Raw genomic sequence first — 20,768 nt, forward strand, 5'->3', positions numbered from 1 at the left:
ACTATATGCGTCATTTAAAAATTTTTCAATGAACATTCGAACAGTCCGGCCCTCGTCTTGTAGCTGATTTTTTTATTTGGCCCTCCGTCCATTTGACTTTGACACCCCTGCTGTACAGTCTCAGTCTATTGTCTAATCCTTTACTAGGAGATGATCTGATTGAGGCGAGCCTTGCAGTGTCGTCAGGAGAGTGGGAGAGTAAAAGGGCAGGAGCGAGAGAAAAGGGCTATAGTAGGTTAGAGGTCACAAGAAAGGTCAAACCCAGATGACACTCAGAATTTTTATTAGCCCGTCACACTGTCACTGACTGCAGTGCAGCGCTGCGTGGTGGAAGGCCCGCGTGTGTGTTCCTGCGTAGAAGAGACGGTTGGCAGCAGACGCAGAGTGACATCAGTGAAGGGGATTGGCTGTGACATGCTCCTGCCCAATGCTTGCTAGTGTCGGCTGAGACCAGCCAAGCCTCCCAGCACTGCTCTACACGCCCCATGATGCAACACATTACGATCAACATGCCTCCCTCACACTCCCATCCATCCCTCTGTACAGCCTTAGCTTGACACAGGTAACCATTTTCACACCCTCATCTATCCTTTACACATCAAATCTCACATCCTTACTAATTCCTTTTAGCACTGGAAACCACACTGGAGTGGACACATTGTCCTCTTAATTATAAGACAGAAATAATGTACATTTGTGAGAAATAGCTTTAGTATAGAAAATACAAGTAATGCAGGCAATACTTTAAAGACATGCTCCGGAACTACTAAGTATATTTTAAATGTGTAGTTCATACAAGCATAATCTATGAGCAGAATTACTGTCGTACCTTAAATTCCCTAGTTTGAAAGCCCCCCCCCATCATCGGTTCACCTACCCTGTGTCTCACAAAGACACGGCGGTTGGAACCAAAAATCTCAAATTTAGACCAAAGGACAGGTTTCCACAGGTCTAATGTCCATTGCTCGTGTTTATTGGCCCAAGCAAGTCTCTTCTTCTTATTGGTGCCCTTTTGTAGTGGTTTCTTTGCAGCAATTTGACATGACGGCCTGATTTACACAGTGTCCTCTAAACAGTTGATGTTGAGATGTGTCTGTTACTTGAACTCTGAAGAATTTATTTGGGCTTCAATTTCTGAGGCTGGTAACTCTAAGGAACTTCTCCTCTGCAGCAGATATAACTCTTGGTCTTCCTTTCCTGTGGTGGTCCTCATGAGAGCCAGTTTCATCATAGCGTTTGATGGTTTTTGCAACTGCACTTGAAGAAACTTTCAAAGTTCTTGACTGACCTTCATGTCTTAAAGTAATGATGGACTGTCGTGTCTCTTTGCTCATTTGAGATGTTCTTGCCTTAATATGGACTTGGTCTTTAACAAATAGGGCTATCTTCTGTATACCACCCCTACCTTGTCACATCACAACTGATTGACTCAAAGCATTAAGAAGGAAAGAAATTCCACAAATTAACTTCTAACAAGGCACACCTGTTAATTTAAATGCATTCCAGGTGACTACCTCATGAAGCTGGTTGAGAGAATGCCAAGAGTGTGAAAGCTGTCATCAAGGCAAAGGGTGGCTACTTTGAATAATATATATTTTGATTTAACACATTTTTGGTTACTACATGATTCCATGTGTGTTATTTCATAGTTTTGATGTCTTCACCATTATTCTACAATGTAGAAAATAGTAAAAATATTGAAAATCCCTTGGTTGAGTAGGTGTCCAAACTTTTGACTGGTACTGTATCTGCACATGTGACATAGTACACCATTTTCAGGAACCACTTTTAGCTCGTGAGCTCTACTTTCAGAACTACTGGCTAAAAAGTACAAAAAAGTACCGGAGAATCTTTAAACTTCTACCTGAGTAGAGTAATAGACCAAACAGATCAGATTTCAAACCTTTGCCAACACATGCTCCGTCTACTGAGCCGTTTAAGATTTCAGAGATAAAGCTGTATCTACTCCTCAGCACTCTCTTTCCCCCTTCACTCCTCAGCTCTCCCACTATCACCCACAGGCATCTAATATCAACAGGCTCTATGACTAAGATGTGATTTTCCCTGAGCACAAGCCACAGAGACTCAATACTGACGGCACACTAGTAAGGGCATACACAGCCGTGTGGATTAAGGCATCAGAGAAAAACAATGTAACCTGCACTCAAGTAGAGTTATGGTTCATCCAAATAAGATTACAAATTACATTAAATATACATCTGTGCTTCTATATGTGTTCTTGTGTTTCAAATCATTACTCGTATTTACAGGATACACATGGTATACACTGTCCAATGAAATGCTTACTTGTAGGTTCCTTCGACAATGCAACAATACGAAATAAATTATAAGAATACAAAAGTAAATGGCTCAGTGGAATAGAATAAAACCTTAGCATAAGAATAAACATTTAGAATAAACATTTTAGCATAAGTATAATACATGAAGGCACGCGTGTGTGTGGATGTATCCCCCCAGACAATGGTTTCCCTGTGCAGTAGGGCTGTCCCTGACAACAACAAAAAATCTTGGTCGACCAAGAGTTGTCTGTTTTTTCTTTCAAATTTTAAAAATTGTATTTTTCCATATACACACACCGTATGTGTTTGAATAAAATCAACTATGCTGAACAAAAATATAAAACGTAAAGATTTCAAAGATTTTACTGAGTTAGTTCATAAGGAAATCAGTCAATTTAAATAAATAAATTAGGCCCTAATCTATGGGCAAGGTTTTAGCCATGGGTGGGCCTTGGAGGGCATAGGCTCACCCACTTGGCAGCCAGGCCCACCCACTGGAGGTAGGCCCTGCATTCAGAATTTGTTTTTCTCCCAGGGCTTTATTACAGATATAAATACTCCTCAGCACCCCCCACCCCCACACAAATGATCCCGCAGGTGAAGAAACAGGATGTGGAGGTCCTGAGCTGTTGTGGTTACACGTGGTCTGCAGTTGTGAGCATGCTTGAACATCCTGCTAAATTCTGTAAACGGACATTGGAGGAAGTTTTCGGTAGAGAAATTAACATTCAATTCTCTGGCAACAGCTCTGGTGGACATTCCTGCAGTCAGCATGCCAATTGTACTATTCCTCAAAACATGAGACATCTATGGCATTGCGTTGTGTGACAAAACTGCACATTTTAGAGTGGCCTTTTATTGCCCCCAGCTCAAGGTGCACCTGTGTAATGATCATGCTGTTAAATCAGCCTCTTGCTATGCCACACCTATCAGGTGGCTGGATTATCTTTGCAAAGGAGAAATGCTCACTAACAGGGATTTAAACAAATTTGTGCACACAATTTGAGAGAAATAAGCTTTTTCTGCATATGGAAAATGTTTTTTTCAGCTCATGAAACATGGGACCAACACTTTACATGTTGCGTTTATATTATTATAATTTTACCCCCCTTTTCATGATATCCAATTGGTAGTTACGATCTAGTCTCATCGCTGCATCTTATCCAACGGGCTTGGGAGAGGCGAAGGTCAAGTCATGCATCCTCCAAAACGTCACCCACCAAGCCTCGCTGCTTTTTAACAGTTGCTCGCTTAACCCAGAAGCCAGCCGCAGTAATGTATTGGAGGAAATACCATTCCACTGACGACTTGAGTCAGATTGCAGGTGCTAAACCTGCCACAAGGAGTCAATAGAGAGCGATGGGCCTCCTACTCTGTCCCAGATGCTAAAATATGCATATTATTAGTAGTATTGGAGAGAAAACACTCTGAAGTTTCTAAAACTATTTGAATGATGTCTGTGAGTATATCCGAACCCATATGGCAGGCAAAAACCTGAGAAGAAATCCAAACAGGAAGTGAGAAATCTGAGGTTGGTCGATTTTCAACCCAGTCCCTATTGAATTCACAGTGAGATATGGATGAAGTTGCACTTCCTAGGGCTTCCACTAGATGTCAACAGTCTTTAGAAACTGGTTTGAGGATTCTTCTATAAAGGAGGGACTCATGAGAGCTCTTTGAGTTAGTGGTCTGGCAGGGTCTCTCAGGCTTGTGAAGCGCACTCCCGACAGAGTTTGCTCTCATTCCAGTGCTTTTCTTCTGACAATGAAATTCTCCAGTTGGAACCTTATTGATGATTTATGTTAAAAAACATCCTAAAGATTGATTCCATCCATCGTTTGGCTTGTTTCTACGACCTGTAATGGAACTTTGAGTTTTTGTCTGGACGAATTGTTCGCGCCTCATGAAGATGGATTACTGGGCTGAACACGCTAACAATAAGTAACTAAATGATGGACTTTATGGAACAAATCCGTAATTTATTGTTGAACTGGGATTCCTGGGAGTGCCTTCTGATGAAGATCATCAAAAGTAAGTGAATTTTTAGTGTTTTTTCTAACTTCTGTTGACTCCATAATGGCGGATATTTCCCTGGCTGAATTGGGCTCTGAGCGCCGTTCCCAGATTATGCTTTTTCTGTAAAGTTTTTAAAAAATCTGACACAGCGGTTGCATTAAGGAGAAGTCCATCTTTAATTCTGTAAATAACACTTCTATCTTTTATCAATGTTTATTATGAGTATTTCTGCAAAGTCACCGGATGTTTTGGAATCAAAACATTACTGCACATAACGCGCCAATGTAAACAGATTTTTTTATACAAATATGCACATTATCGAACAAAACATACATGTATTGTGTAACATGATGTCCTACAAGTATCATCTGATGAAGATCATCAAAGGTTAGTGATTAATTTGATCTATATTTCTGCTTTTTGTGACTCCCATCTTTCACTGGAAAAATGGCTGTGTTTTTTTGACTTGGCTATGACCTAACATAATCATATGTTGTGCTTTTGCTGTAAAGCATTTTTGAAATCGGACACGATGGGTAGATTAACAAGATGTTTATCTTTCATTTGCTGTATTGGACTTGTTAATGTGTAAAAGTTACATATTACATTTTTTTTCGCACGCTGCCTTTTCACCGGAATGTTGTCGAGGGGTTCCGCTAGTGGAACGCCTGCTCTAGAAAGGTTAAACACCATGGACCCACACAGCCATCATACCGCTCGGGAAGGAGACGCGTTCTGTCTACTAGAGATGAAAGTACTTTAGTGAGAAAAGTACTACTCAATCCCAGAACAACAGCAAAGGACCTTGTGAAGATGCTGGAGGAAACAGGTACAAAAGTATCTATATCCACAGTAAAACGAGTCCTATATCGACATAACCTGAAAGGCCGCTCAGCAAGGAAGAAGCCAAAGCTTCAAAACAGCCATAAAAAAAGCCAGACTACGATTTGCAACTGCACATGGGGACAAAGATCGTACTTTTTGGAGAAATGTCCTCTGGTCTGATGAAACAAAAATAGAACTGTTTGGCCATAATGACCATTGTTATGTTTGGAGGAAAAAGGGGCAGGCTTGCAAGCCAAAGAACACAATCTCAACCGTGAAGCACGGGGGTGGCAGCATAATTTTGTGAGGGTGCTTTGCTGCAGGAAGGACTGGTGCACTTCACAAAATAGATGGCATCGTGAGGTAGTAAAATTACGTGGATATAATGCAGCAAAATCTCAAGACATCTGTCAGGAAGTTAAAGCTTGGTCGCAAATGGGTCTTCCAAATGGACAAGCATACAAGCATACTTCCAAAATTGAGGCAAAATGGCTTAAGGACAACAAAGTCAAGGTATTGGAGTGGCCATCACAAAGCCCTGACCTCAATCCCATGGAAAATGTGTGGGAAGAACTGAAAAAGCGTGTGCGAGCAAGGAGGACTACAAACCCAACTCAGTTCACCAGCTCTGTCAGGAGGAACGGGCCACAATTCACCCAATTTATTGTGGGAAGCTTGTGGAAGGCTACCAAAGACGTTCCACCCAAGTTAAACAAGTTAAAGGCAAAGCTACCAAATACTAATTGAGCGTATGTAAACTTCTGACCCACTGGGAATGTGATCTGGTGGACATGAATGCATCTGGTGGACATGAGGCCTTAGAGTGATGGACCGTGCCATCCCAGGGAGCTCCGCAATGGATAGTCCACTGAGACAGGCACGTATCAGACGTCTTGCGCACCAAAAATTTAAAATTGCAACTGCTCGACTAAAGAAATTCCGGTCGACCAACAGCCTATCTACCAATCCTCTAAATGGAGTCAGCCCTACTGTGCAGCCAGTCACCTCTTGGTTCCCACTCTGTGATTGGGGGCGATGTCGATGGTGTCGGTGGCGGAGTCGTGGCGGACAGCCAATCCCAGGTCAGCGATGCAGCAGGTACCATTCTTCTTCACCAGGATGTTCTTAGACTTCAGGTCGCGGTGGGCGATGGCTGGTTTACCTGGGGGGAGAGGGTGGGAGAGAAGTAGAAAAGGAAAATAGCTATACAGAGAAAGGAAAAGCTGAGTGCAGAGTAAAACCACCACATTTCATAACTCTATATGTATGTTATGTGGATACATGTGCCACATTTGATTGGTCCTCCTCACCTTGCGTGCCGACAATCTCCATGTGCAGGTGAGCCAGGCCACTGGAGGTGGACAAGGACAGCTTGATCATGCCCTCCACTGTCACCGTGTACCTGTTCAAGTAGTCAAACAGGGAGCCATGCTCATGGTAATCTGATACCAGCCACAGCTGGGTCCACGTGCCGTTATCTTTGAGGAGAGCAAGGACAGCGAGAGGGGCAGAGGGAGGAGAGTGTGAAAGAGAGTGAGCTACTGTATCCTATTCCACAGGGAAACACTTTACATAATGATTGCACTTACAACAGATTATCTCATCATTGAAAGGCTGCCTGCTAGCATCCTGACAATACTGTCTGGGTCCCAGCCAAACACACAGTTCTCACTGCTTGTCAGCTGATTTAGGCATGTGTGGCTTCTAAGTACACTGACACAAATTTAAGAGCATTATAGAAGTCATAGAAAATAGAACCAGTACTGGGTCATGTTCAGTAAGGCACACTGTAGAAACATATTTTACAACAGAAAATAAAAACCTGGCCACTTATTGGACAAGTTCAGAAAGTACCTTCCTGTTTGTAACTGTTTTCTCCCTAATGAACACAACGCTGGCACAATGTGCCCTCTGACCTTTGTTGTCAGCAGCGATGAAGCCCAGAATGTTCTCATGGCGCAGCATGACCGTCTGGTAGATCTCAGCCTCGCGAAACCACGAGCGCTCCTCCCGAGATGAGAAGATCTTAACGGCCACCTCCTCTCCTCGCCAGCGGCCCCGCCACACCTCCCCGAACCTCCCCTTCCCAATGCTCTCCTGCAGGATAATGGTCCTTGCTATGGTCCTCTGCACCAGCAGGGGTAGGCCTGCAGAAGGGGATGGAGAGAGAGCACAGTTATGAGGTAAGGGTTTTAGGATATTTTTCAAAGCAGTTCAAGCAGACCTTGAGTAAAAAGCAAGCCATCAGATCCAAAATGTGTCTTTGTTGATAAATCCAATGTGTGCTCAAGGCCAGATTTTACGAACATTGAGGGAGACAGATGTACAGTCGTGGCCAAAAGTTTTGAGAATGACAAATATACATTTTCACAAAGTCTGCAGCCTCAGTTTGTATGATGTCAATTTGCATATACTCCAGAATGTTATGAAGAGTGATCAGATGAATTGCAAAATCCCTCTTTGCCATGCAAATTAACTGAATCCCCCAAAAACATTTCCACTGCATTTCAGCCCTGCCACAAAAGGACCAGCTGAAATCATGCCAGTGTTCCTCTCGTTAACACAGGTGTGAGTGTTAACGAGGACAAGACCGAAGATCACTCTGTCATGCTGATTGAGTTCGAATAAGACTGGAAGCTTCAAAAGGAGGGTGGTGCTTGGAATCATTGTTATTCCTTTGTCAATCATGGTTATCTGCAAAGGAAACACGTGCCGTCATCATTTCTTTGCACAAAAAGGGCTTCACAGGCAAGGAGATTGCTGCCAGTAAGATTGCACCTAAATTAACCATTTATCGGATCATCAAGAACTTCAAGGAGAGCGGTTCAATTGTTGTGAAGAAGGCTTCACGGCGCCCAAGAAAGTCCGGCAAGCGCCAGGACCGTCTCCTAAAGTTGATTCAGCTGTGGGATCGGGGCACCACCAGTACAGAGCTTGCTCAGGAATGACACCAGGCAGGTGTGAGTGCATCTGCACGCACAGTGAGGCAAATACTGAGGATAGCCTGGTGTCAAGAAGAGCAGCAAAGAAGCCACTTCTCTCCAGGAAAAACATCAGGGACAGACTGATATTCTGCAAAAGGTACAGGGATTGGACTGCTGAGGACTGGGGACTGAGTCATTTTCTCTGATGAATCCCCTTTCCGATTGCTTGGGGCATCAGGAAAAAAGCTCGTCTGGAGAAGACAAGGTGAGCGCTACCATCAGTCCTGTGTCATACCAACAGTAAAGCATCCTGAGACCATTAATGTGTGGGGTTGCTTCTCAGCCAAGGGAGTGGGCTCACTCACAATTTTGCCTAAGAACACAGCCATGAATAAAGAATGGTACCAACACATCCTCCGAGAGCAACTTCTCCCAACCATCCAGGAACAGTTTGGTGATGAACAATGCCTTTTCCAGCATGATGGAGCACCTTGCCATAAGGCAAAAGTGATAACTAAGCGGTTCGGGGAACAAAGCATCGATATTTTAGGTCCATGGCCAGGAAACTCCCCAGACCTTAATCCCATTGAGAACTTGTGGTCAATCCTCAAGAAGCGGGTGGACAAACAAAAACCCACAAATTCTGACAAACTCCAAGCATTGATTATGCAAGAATGGGCTGCCATCAGTCAGGATGTGGCCCAGAAGTTAATTGACAGCATACCAGGGCGGATTTCAGAGGTCTGGAAAAAGAAGGGCCAACACTGCAAATATTGACTCTTTGCATCAACTTCATGTAATTGTCAACAAAAGCCTTTGGCATTTATGAAATGCTTGTAATTATACTTCAGTATTCCATAGTAACATCTGACAAAAATATCTAAAGACACGGAAGCAGCAAACTTTGTGGAAATGAATATTTGGGTCACTCAAAACTTTTGGCCACGACTGTACAGTAAGAAAACATCAACAGTCAGACCTGCAGCTATTCTGTTTCAAAGACGTAGAACAAAAGGTATCTGAGAATAGAACAAATTAACACTGTCTGAAGAGTGACGGTCTTCAATGTTCTCTCATTCTCTAATTTGGAGGTCTGTCTGTCTGGTTTCATCTGGTGTATGTGTACATAAAACAATCTACAGCGTGCTTCTGCCCACATTCCGGCTGCCTGGCTGGTCTGCATTCTTTCCATTCTCTTAAACCTGGCCATTAAAACTCAATGAGCGGAGAGAATAGCCAGTAAGTTTGTGCCAGTTGGAGGGCAGAGAAAAACAAATACTGTCCCGACCTCGCTTCAACAGAGGGTTCATTTTTGAGGCAAACTTGCCCTAACAAGAGTTACTAAATAACTTCTAATCTCAAGTTCTATGGACAGTTAATGTAAAAGCCCTCAGAGGATGATGGCCACACATGAGATGTTGACACATCAAAAGGGTTGGCTGTAAGAGTGTATGATGAGGCTATGATGATAGGTCAAAACTATGTGATTGGAAACATGAATTAGATTATATTTCTCTGATTGAATGATGGTCCTCGTCTGGTAGCAGTATGTCACAGCCTAGCCGGCTGCTAAACTGATGTATTAATGAACACACGTCTCCTTATCATTCACTGAATCAGTCATAGCGAAGAACATTTCCAGCAGCATATTGGCTCTCATCTCGCAAACCACTCTTTTGGAATTTAACAATTGAAGAGTATTGAACAACTTCTTCAATACAACCCACTGAGTATATGAGAAACTAAGAGCTCGCAAGGTCAGGATTGCAGCTCTATGGAAACTTCTAAGCCTTTTCAGAACAACTTACATAAGCGGTCAGTTAATGACATTTGTCTGTGCCTACCGACAGACTTGTCCATTGGGCTGATATAACTATGACACAAATCCTCAAAGTATCCCCCCCACCTCTAGATGGAATACTTTAATCAATCCTAAGGGAGATTATAGCACTCCAAGGTGTGAAACCTGTATTGGTAAAGAGATGGGACGCTATTATGTTAGTTTCAGGAACATCTTAATGAAGATAAAACTGGGCATATTGTACAGAGCATTATGGGTACTGTAATAGACCATGCTACACCTCTAAGCTCAGCCATCTGTTGAAAATGTATCTCCCAAAGAGTGTGCTAAATGTACAGTACATCAAACTACAAAACCCACCTGATCCGGAGCCTGAGGTGGTCATGTCGTAGATGAGGTCTTTGAGGGTGTGGCCGTCAGCTAGGAAGGGGTGGTCCATGGTAGGGTCTTCCTCGTTGGGCACGCGGCGGTGGACGACAGAGCGGCTGTGGCACACGTAGAACACCAGCAGCAGCACAAAGCACAGCACACACACCGGCCCTGCGATGACAGCCGCCAGGGCTACTGGGCTCAGGGGGGGCGTACGGGCTGTGGGGACTAAGAAGGGGTGGGGGGACGGGGGATGATCCAATCGCTGATTACTTTTTTGTACAACACCTGATGTCCCCACAAACGACTTCAACGACAGGCCGTCTCAGTCTGAAGTATGTAGCAAACATAGAGCAGGGGAAAAATTATGTTTGAGTCATCAGGCAACCGGCTATCACCAATCGCAGGAAATCAGTCAGTCCATAAGAGACAATCGCAAGCTGTTTAGTCTGTCCGTAAGAGACAGTTTCCATCTATAAGAACTTCCTTACATAATACACACAGCTTTGTTGGGAGTGATAACAAAGCAAGAACTGATAGGATTCATTTGAAAACACTGCAACAGCCTTGTTGAAACAACAAAAGCATTTCCCAATACTGGCTAGACTTTCTCATATTGACTTGCTGAGAATCAGAAAAGTGTAATCTGCACACAGCGCTGAGACGTGAGAGTGATCAAATATTAAAATGGTACTTTAAGTCAGGCGCTTTCTTTTCTCAGAATAAGGGCCGTCGTGGGACTTCATTACGAAGAATCAAAACTTGCTTCTGGAGCTTTTTAACCGTTCAACTGCCTGGCCACTGCCTGTCAAATCTTTCCAATATTCACAGCTGCACACATAGAGAGGAAGGCTTACTAATGGCTCTGCTATTGCTGTGACACAGCTGAATGACACTACTGTATGGTGAGACAGAGGACATCTGCTGACTATCATACTGAAAAGCACAGCATGGAGGCAGTTTCAGACCCATGACCAAGAATGACAGCACTGAGGTACTTCTTTCTGACCACAAGAGCTAAACCTGACAGCGTGTCCAGGCAGGGACATTGCCTCAGACATAAACAATATTCAGTGACATATAGGACCAGTTTCCTTATCAAAGATTAACCCTCTAGAGTCTAAGCTGGTGGCTAATTTGATGAAACATTTGGCATTACTGCCATTAGCCCATAGAAATGCATTGAATAACAGATTCACTACATGGAACAACAAGATAGTCAAAAGGAAGTTTGTTCTGAAGTGTCTGTCTATCTGAGAGAAATAAGAAAGATGGGGAAACACGGACATGAATTTAACCCCTTAAATACTAGACTAGAAGTACTAGACTATCTCCATATATACTTCTATTCATTTTTTAAACTAGTACTGGGAACCATCAGACACATTTTGTGAGCAAACCAACCGACAAGTACGTGTTTGTGAGAGTCATCTTTCCAGAGAGGTCATAATAGTTTTTAGAACAAACCGTTCGGATATAACAGTAGTTTTCATGAGTAGACTAATTTTTGTGATGTCTCAATCTGACTAACACCCCTCTATCTCTGCAACCTTTCACCGCAGATGCAGAAGGGCGATATCGGCGGATGCCGTGGATTGAGACGCATCCCATGCAAAAAAACATCTCCAGCTTCAAACAGACAGATTTTGATGGGGATTTTTTTTAGTCGACTGGTTGATTGTTTGGTCTGTTGTTTGGACTGTTGGTTGGCCAAGATTTTTTTTAGTCGAGCAGTGGCAAATATATATTTAAAACATGTATGGCACACGAGGATGCCACAGGGATGGCACACCAGTATCACATTTACCTCAAATTACCATCAATTCTAATCTAAAATGTTTGTTTGATTACGCTAATTTCTGTTGATGGATTCAATATATTATATATACTACAGTCTTACTGTTGTCATTGTATGAGTGGACACGTTGTTTGCAGAGCGTACAACCTAGGCTACACTTGTGAGAGAATTTTTGGTTTATTTTTATTCTATTTAGAAGTTGTCCATTTATTAATTGTCTTGTTTGGAGCGCTCCTGTCAATCTTGAGTAAGCACACACACCTGATTACGCATAGGAGTAGGCTAGGCTACCTGGCTTGCGTGAAAATGTAGACTTATAAATGCCCATTTGGGGGTCTGATACTATTTCTGATTGTCTTAACTCAACATCACTGTGTAGCTTCTCAAAGTAATTTGTTTACCTACTGTTTGAGGCAAAGCAAAGTCTGTTTTTACATCCATTGAGAATGAAAATAGTTCAACGTAGCCCATTTGAAAAATCTTTCCTGCTCTCTCCCTTTCAAAAATCACTCAGAGTGAAAGGGGAAAAAAATGTCATGCTCTGATTCGGTGGAAACGTCATAAAATAGGCCTACCTGATTACTTCTTATCCCTTACGCAACTAACCCACTGTTGTGTCTTTCCGGAGCTCAGTGGCCCAGGAAATTGAGTGCCCAGAATATTTTGTTAAATGTTGCAAGTTTGCTAGCACCAGCTTCAAGCCAGACAAAGTTAATAGTTAAAACAGGTCATGCGTAGCCAATGTGATTTATAGGATATTTTCTACAGGCTGCAATGTTTTTATTCGAGTGGCTTTATGTATGCTATTGTTACATATTGTCAACGGAAGTTACTTTTAGATTTGTATAATTTTCATCAACTGGCCCCTCCGTCGCGACGTTACCTGAACGCCCATCTGCGGCCCGCTAATCGTTAGCTGTCTTATCGGCTGCTATCTGAATAGGTCTATCGGGCAATTTTCTTGGGCCACTATAACTATTTTGCCAATTGGATTGGTCCCTTCTACCACACGGAACCCCACTAATATGCCGACGGAAATGCACGAGGTGGCTAAGAACAGACCTCCATCTTCTGCCAGCTTGCTACCCATGGCCCGGCTAGCTGTCTGAATCGCCGTGACAGACAAAATGTGGAAAAGAAATCCAGAAAATCACATGATTTTTCATGAATTTATTTGCAAATTACGGTGGAAAATAAGTATTTGGTCACCTACAAACAAGCAAGATTTCTGGCTCTCACAGACCTGTAACTTCTTCTTTAAGAGGCTCCTCTGTCCTCTAATCGTTACCTGTATTAATGGCACCTGTTTGAACTTGTTATCAGTATAAAAGACACCTGTCCACAACCTCAAACAGTCACACTCCAAACTCCACTATGGCCAAGACCAAAGAGCTGTCAAAGGACACCAGAAACAAAATTGTAGACCTGCACCAGGCTGGGAAGACTGAATCTGCAATAGGTAAGCAGCTTGGTTTGAAGAAATCAACTGTGGGAGCAATTATTAGGAAATGGAAGACATACAAGACCACTGATAATCTCCCTCGATCTGGGGCTCCATGCAAGATCTCACCCCGTGGGGTCAAAATGATCACAAGAACGGTGAGCAAAAATCCCAGAACCACACGGGGGGACCTAGTGAATGACCTGCAGAGAGCTGGGACCAAAGTAACAAAGCCTACCATCAGTAACACAATACGCCGCCAGGGACTCAAATCCTGCAGTGCCAGATGTGTCCCCCTGCTTAAGCCAGTACATGTCCAGGCCCGTCTGAAGTTTGCTAGAGAGCATTTGGATGATCCAGAAGAAGATTGGGAGAATGTCATATGGTCAGATGAAACCAAAATATAACTTTTTGGTAAAAACTCAACTCGTCGTGTTTGGAGGACAAAGAATGCTGAGTTGCATCCAAAGAACATTATACCTACTGTGAAGCATGGGGGTGGAAACATCATGCTTTGGGGCTGTTTTTCTGCAAAGGGACCAGGACGACTGATCCGTGTAAAGGAAAGAATGAATGGGGCCATGTATCGTGAGATTTTGAGTGAAAACCTCCTTCCATCAGCAAGGGCATTGAAGATAAAACGTGGCTGGGTCTTTCAGCATGACAATGATCCCAAACAGACCGCCCGGGCAACGAAAGAGTGGCTTCGTAAGAAGCATTTCAAGGTCCTGGAGTGGCCTAGCCAGTCTCCAGATCTCAACCCCATAGAACATCTTTGGAGGACATCACTGCTCTAGGGGAGATCTGCATGGAGGAATGGGCCAAAATACCAGCAACAGTGTGTGAAAACCTTGTGAAGACTTACAGAAAACGTTTGAACTCTGTCATTGCCAACAAAGGGTATATAACAAAGTATTGAGATAAACTTATGTTATTGACCAAATACTTATTTTCCACCATAATTTGCAATGTGATTTTCTGGATTTTTTTCTCTCATTTTGTCTGTCTAGTTGAAGTGTACCTATGATGAAAATGTACAGGCCTCTCTCATCTTTTTAAGTGGGAGAACTTGCACAATTGGTGGCTGACTAAATACTTTTTTTGCCCCACTGTATATCTCTCTGGTCACCCCCAAAGCCAATTCTTCCTTTGGCCGCCTCTCCTTCCAGTTCTCTGCTGCCAATGATTGGAACGAACTACAAAAATCTCTGAAACTGGAAACACTTATCTCCCTCACTAGCTTTAAGCACCAGCTGTCAGAGCAGCTCACAGATTACTGCACCTGTACATAGCCCATCTATTATTTAGCCCAAACAACTCTCTTCCACTACTGTATTTATTTATTTGTTTATTTATTTAGCTCCTTTGCACCCCATTATTTCTATTTTGCACATTATTCCACTGCAAATCTACCATTCTAGTGTTTTACTTGCTATATTGTATTTACCTCGCCACCATGGCCTTTTTTTGCCTTCATCTCCCTTATCTCACCTCATTTGCTCACGTTAAATATAGACTTATTTTTCTACTGTATGTTTGTTTTACTCCATGTGTAACTCTGTGTTGTTGTATGTGTCGAACTGCTTTGCTTTATCTTGGCCAAGTCGCAATTGTAAATGAGAACTTGTTCTCAACTTGCCTACCTGGTTAAAAAAAGTGAAATACATTTTTTTGATAGAATTTGGATGAACCACATCACATTGATTTTGAGATATGAAGACTACTATTAACGAAATGAAACTGTTCCACCAAAATGTGCACATGAAAATCCTAACTGGCACGCAGATCAGTTGAAATGATATTGTAGGAGAGGGTTCAGACTAAAAAGCATGTTCAATGGAAATCGAATTTGCCTCAGTGTACAGCAGGGTTTCTGTTGTGGGCCCTGACAAGTGACCGGCATTTTATTTTACCCATATGCATTAGTAGGTGTTTAACTCATTACCACATGTGCTCAGAATGACAGAAATAACATTTAGATTATGGTAACTCATCTTAACAGAACATGCAACTTCTGTAATGAAGCAGTCAATAAAACGTCATTTTCAAACATTTGCCAAAATGCAATTAGCTGGAAAACACCATTCTAAACAGGACACCTGATACCAGTGATTCCATGTGAACGAGATGATAGGCGGTGCGTGAGTCAAGTTTGGGGAAGTACATTTTCACTATAAAAACTTTGAACATTGAGATATTAAATAAATTATAGATCAGAAGCATAGAATATAAGGAGTGAAATAGACTAGGTTTTTATGTCAGAAGTTAATGATTTTCTGTAGAAAGACAGAGTGGATTTGGAATGTGTTGGGTGGATGGGAGGAGATCACAGGGTTGCTATAGGGGAGCGGATGGGCATCTGTGTATTAGGCAAAGGAGGGGTTGAGGTCAGGTTAGGTCCCCTGAATGGAGTAATAAGGGTTTATTACCCTATTGCCCTCTTCCTGTGGAATTATCTGTGGGGTGACGCACAATTGGTCTAGCGTCGTCTGGGTTAGGGAGGGTTTGGCTGGTAGGGAAATCCTTGTATCATCGTGCACCAGCGACTCCTGTGGCGGGTCGGGCACAGTGCGCGCTAACCAAGGTTGCCAGGTGCACAGTGTTTCCTACGACACATTGGTGCGGCTGGCTTCCGGGTTGGATGGCGCTGTGTTAAGAAGCAGTGTGGCTTGGTTGGGTTGTGTATCGGAGGACGCATGACTTTCAACATTGGTCTCTCCCGAGCCCGTACGGGAGTTGCAGCGATGAAACAAGATAGTAACTACTAAACAATTGGATACCACGAAATTAGGGAGAAAAAGGGGTAAAATTCAACAACAAAAAAACCACAAACAAACGGTATAAGATACATGTATGTTTGAGGAATTTTTATTATGATATTTCTGTTTTGAATTTGGCGCCCTGCACTTTCACTGGCTGTTGTCATATTGATCCCGTTAACGGGATTGCAGCCCAAAGAAGTTTTAAACAGTTTGGAAAATTCCAGAAAATTATGTCATGGCTTTAGAAGCTTCTGATAGGCTACATTCAAACCCAGTGCCTCTTTGCTTGACATCATGGGAAAATCAAAAGAAATCAGCCAAGAGCTCAAAAAAAAATTGGAGACCTCCACAAGTCTGGTTCATCCTTGGGAGCAATTTCCAAATGCCTGAAGGTACCACGTTCATCTTTACAAACAATAGTACACAAGTTTAAACACCATGGGACCACGCAGCCGTTGCGCCGCTCAGGAAGAAGAGGCGTTCTGTCTCCTAGAGATGAACGTACTTTGGTGCGAAAACTGCACATCAATCCCAGAACAACAGCAAAGGACCTTGTGAAGATGCTGGAGGAAACAGGTACAAAAGTATCTATATCCACAGTAAATGAGTCCTATATCGACATAACCTGAAAGGCCGCTCAGCAAGGAAGAGGCCACTGCTCCAAAACCGCCATAAAAAAGCCAGACTACAGTTTGCAACAGCACATGGGGACAAAGATCGTACTTTTTGGAGAAATGTCCTCTGGTCTGTTGAAACAAATATAGAACTGTTTGGCCATAATGACCATCGTTATGTTTGGATGAAAAGGGGGAGGCTTGCAAGCCAAAGAACACCATCCCAACCGTGAATCACAGGGGTGGCATCATCATGTTGTGGGGTTGCTTTGCAGCAGGAGGGACTGGTGCACTTCACAAAATAGATGGCATCATGAGGTAGGACAATTATGTGGATATATTGAAGCAACATCTCCAGACATCAGTCAGGAAGTTAAAGCTTGGTCGCAAATGGGTCTTCCAAATGGACAATGACCCCAAGCATACTTCCAAAGTTGTGCCAAAATAGCTTAAGGACAACAAAGTCAAGGTATTGGAGTGGCCATCACAAAGCCCTGACCTCAATCCTATAGAAAATGTGTGGGTAGAACTGAAAAAGGACTCCTACAAACCTGACTCAGTTACACTAGCTCTGTCAGAGGAATGGGCCAAAATTCACCCAACTTATTGTGGGAAGCTTGTGGAAGGCTACCCGAAATGTTTGACACAAGTTAAACAATTTATAGGCAACGCTACCAAATACTAATTGAGTGTATGTAAACTTCTGACCCACTGGGAATGTGATGAAAGAAATTAAAGCTGGGGAAAAAAAAAAATCGCTCTACTATTATTCTGACATTTCACATTCTTAAAATGAAGTGGTGATCCTAATTGACCTAAAACAGGGCATTTTTACTAGGATTAAATGTCAGGAATTGTGAAAAACTGAGTTTAAATGTATATGGCTAAGGTGTATGTACATTTCCGACTTCAACTGTATATACTTGTGATGGTTTGAAATTATTTTTTGTCTGAATGCAGCTGTGTCGACCCTTTGGGAAGAATTAAACTTGGTTAAGCTTCTCTAGTGTCCGCAAGTTATTTACTCTGAAAAATAAGAACCTAACAGCATGTAAGATAACCCGCCTAGCTAATGTTAGCTAGCTAGCTAGAATTCGTAACATTTTGTACATTTTTCTAAGTTGTGAAATATTGTGTTTTGCAAATTCGTAACATATAAAACTTTTAAATGTTTTGCAAATTATTAACATACTGTATAACACAAATTGTAATTCATAAAATATCATATGAAATGGGCGATGTACATCCACAAATTAATACATACCACACGAAACATAACATTTCATACTAAAATGGAGGGTCCCCGAATTTACGTACTGAATAATACGAAATGCTCTGAGACCAAGTTGAAAACCAATTACTGCAAAGTTAAACAAACCATAAAACCATGCACAAGGACTACTTTCAACAATTTCCACTGAACATGAAAAAAAAAACGATTTACTTACAGTGCAGATGCAAAGTTTGATAACAGAATGATGGTTTGTGCGGTCATTTTGTTACTAAACTTTGCATCTGCACTGTTCTTCGAGTAAAAGTGTTTTGTAAAAATGTATGTGGAAACTGTCAAACATTGTTCTTGTGCATTGAGTTGTATGGTTTAACTTTGCAGTCATTGGTTTTTGTTTGACATGTATTCTAAAGTGAAAAATCAGTCTCCATGCCATTGCTATGGTGTTGTTGCCCATTCCTAATCCCTACCCCAAAGCATTTTTGTATATCTGAAATGATTGGGAAAGTATAAGCAATATGGTAATATGATGAGAGGTATGGTAATATGTTGGGCAACATTTTCACCATACTACTTCCTTCTATTTACTCCCTTCAGATCTACTGTACACAGTTGCACTGCAATTGCCTATGAATTAGTGGTGGATTTGGGGCAGGGCATGTGAGTGTGTGAGAGATGAGACTGGAGCCATATCAGACACTTACATGTCAACGAGTAGTCGCCCGGATCGGGGTCTTTGTTACACATGTCTGTGTTGCAGCAGACAGGTACCACCCCAGTGTTCTCTTTTTTCGATGGGGCGCAGACAAATGGCCTGTCCTTAGGGATGAGGTCTGCCTCAGGTAAACACATGCTCCCCTGTGCCACCATCTTACTGCCTGACTTCACGAAGGACACAAAGCACAGGCCGTCCGTGTAGCAGGTGCTGTTACTACACCACTGGCAGTGGCACTGCAATGCTAAAGGAGGAAAGAGAGAAAGGTAGTTATTGATTACACATAACACAGAAAAAGAAGGGACATGGGTCTTTCTATAAACTAAAGTATCCGTGAGCATGTCTTGTAGTGGACAGCTGTTTGGAGCTGATACAAAGTAATTAATGACCATTTGCCTTTTATCTGTGTCAAAATATTAAGCTGTAAAAGGGACATCGATAAAAAAAGGAACATCGATACTCTCAATATAATTCATGAGTTGAATCAAACCCTGTTTAAACAGGGGTGTTAACATTTAAATACAGCTCCCCCCTACTTTGTGCAATTTCTGCCTGAAGACATACCCAAATCTAACAGCCTGTAAATCAGGCACAGAACCAAGGATATGCATATTCTTTGTATCATTTGAAAGAAAACACTCTGACGTTTGTGTACATGTGAATTGAATGTAGGAGAATAACACAATAGATCTGGTTTAGATAAAACAATGAAAAAACCATACTTTTTTATTTTTGTATCATCATCTTTAAAATGAACAAGATAAAACAAACATTCAGATAGGATGATGCGGACAATTTCAGTGAAAAATATAAGAGGGCCACAGTACTTGTGCAAAGTTTCAGAATGATAACTTCCAAAATGAGTGTGCTTACATGACATTTATCATGAAGTCACCCAGGTGTCCCACACAAGTAGCCCAAATGTACCCAAGTGGCCAAATTGGTGAAGGTATACATTTTGAAACAAATAACTATATACAAAATACCAAAATGGTATTCTAACACAACCCCCTCCAAAAAAATTAGAAGGGGGGAAAAAAAGGAAAAAATTATAATAATTGATTAAAAAAATACATGAAAAAAAAATATATATAGACATTTACAAAATAACATGGGTAACTATTTACACACTTTCAATACTTGGAAGACCCTCAGTCCTCCATCAAATCAAATCTATTTATATAGCCTCAGCCTAAAACCCCAAACAGCAAGCAATGCAGGTGTAGAAGCACAGTGGCTAGGAAAAACTCCCTAGAAAGGCAAAAACCTAGGAAGAAACCTAGAGAGGAACCAGGCTATGAGGAGTGGCCAGTCCTCTTCTGGCTGTGCCGGGTGGAGATCACAGTGCTTGTAGAGGGTGCAACAGGACAGCACCTCAAGAGTAAAAATGAACAGTTTAGGGTTCCATAGCCGCAGGCAGAACAGTTGAAACTGGAACAGCGGCAAGGCCAGGTGGACTGGGGACAGCAAGGAGTCATCATGCCAGGTAGTCCTGACGCATGGTCCTAGGGCTCAGGTCCTCCGAGAGAGAGAAAGAGAGAATTAGAGAGAGCATTCTTAAATTCACACAGGACACCGGATAAAAGACTCCCATTCGGAGTCAGTGTCACTGTGAAAGAAAATGTTCAGTTAGAATCGTTTCACATATGAGCCCTGTATCAACAGGTATAATAAACAGATATATACAGTGGGGCAAAAAAGTATTTAGTCAGCCACCAATTGTGCAAGTTCTCACCGTTAAAAAATTGAGAGAGGCCTGTAAATTTTCATCATAGGTACACTTCAACTATGACAGACAAAATGAAGGGAAAAAAATCCAGAAAAATCACATTGTAGGATTTTTAATGAATTTATTTGCAAATTATGGTGGAAAATAATAATGCAATATTTAACTAGGCAAGTCAGTAAAGAACAAATTGTTATTTACAATGATGGCCTACCGGGGAACAGTGGGTTAACTGCCTTGTTCAGG

At 42.1% G+C, this 20,768-nt stretch overlaps 1 protein-coding gene across 1 annotated transcript in view; it reads right to left on the bottom strand.

The window, feature by feature from the left end:
• The window catches only part of LOC139376112 (TGF-beta receptor type-1-like), an 87,107-nt gene that overhangs the window by 24,369 nt on the left and 41,970 nt on the right, over positions 1–20,768 (bottom strand). The window contains exons 2-6 of the mRNA XM_071118308.1: positions 18,786–19,040; positions 10,227–10,463; positions 7,058–7,288; positions 6,452–6,619; positions 6,147–6,303 (exon numbers count right to left, since the gene is read on the bottom strand). Coding sequence (XP_070974409.1) covers positions 6,147–6,303; positions 6,452–6,619; positions 7,058–7,288; positions 10,227–10,463; positions 18,786–19,040 — 1,048 coding nt within the window. The remainder of the gene's footprint in view (positions 1–6,146; positions 6,304–6,451; positions 6,620–7,057; positions 7,289–10,226; positions 10,464–18,785; positions 19,041–20,768) is intronic.

This window comes from Oncorhynchus clarkii, chromosome 20, assembly GCF_045791955.1.
Source record: "Oncorhynchus clarkii lewisi isolate Uvic-CL-2024 chromosome 20, UVic_Ocla_1.0, whole genome shotgun sequence".
NCBI lineage: Eukaryota > Metazoa > Chordata > Actinopteri > Salmoniformes > Salmonidae > Oncorhynchus > Oncorhynchus clarkii.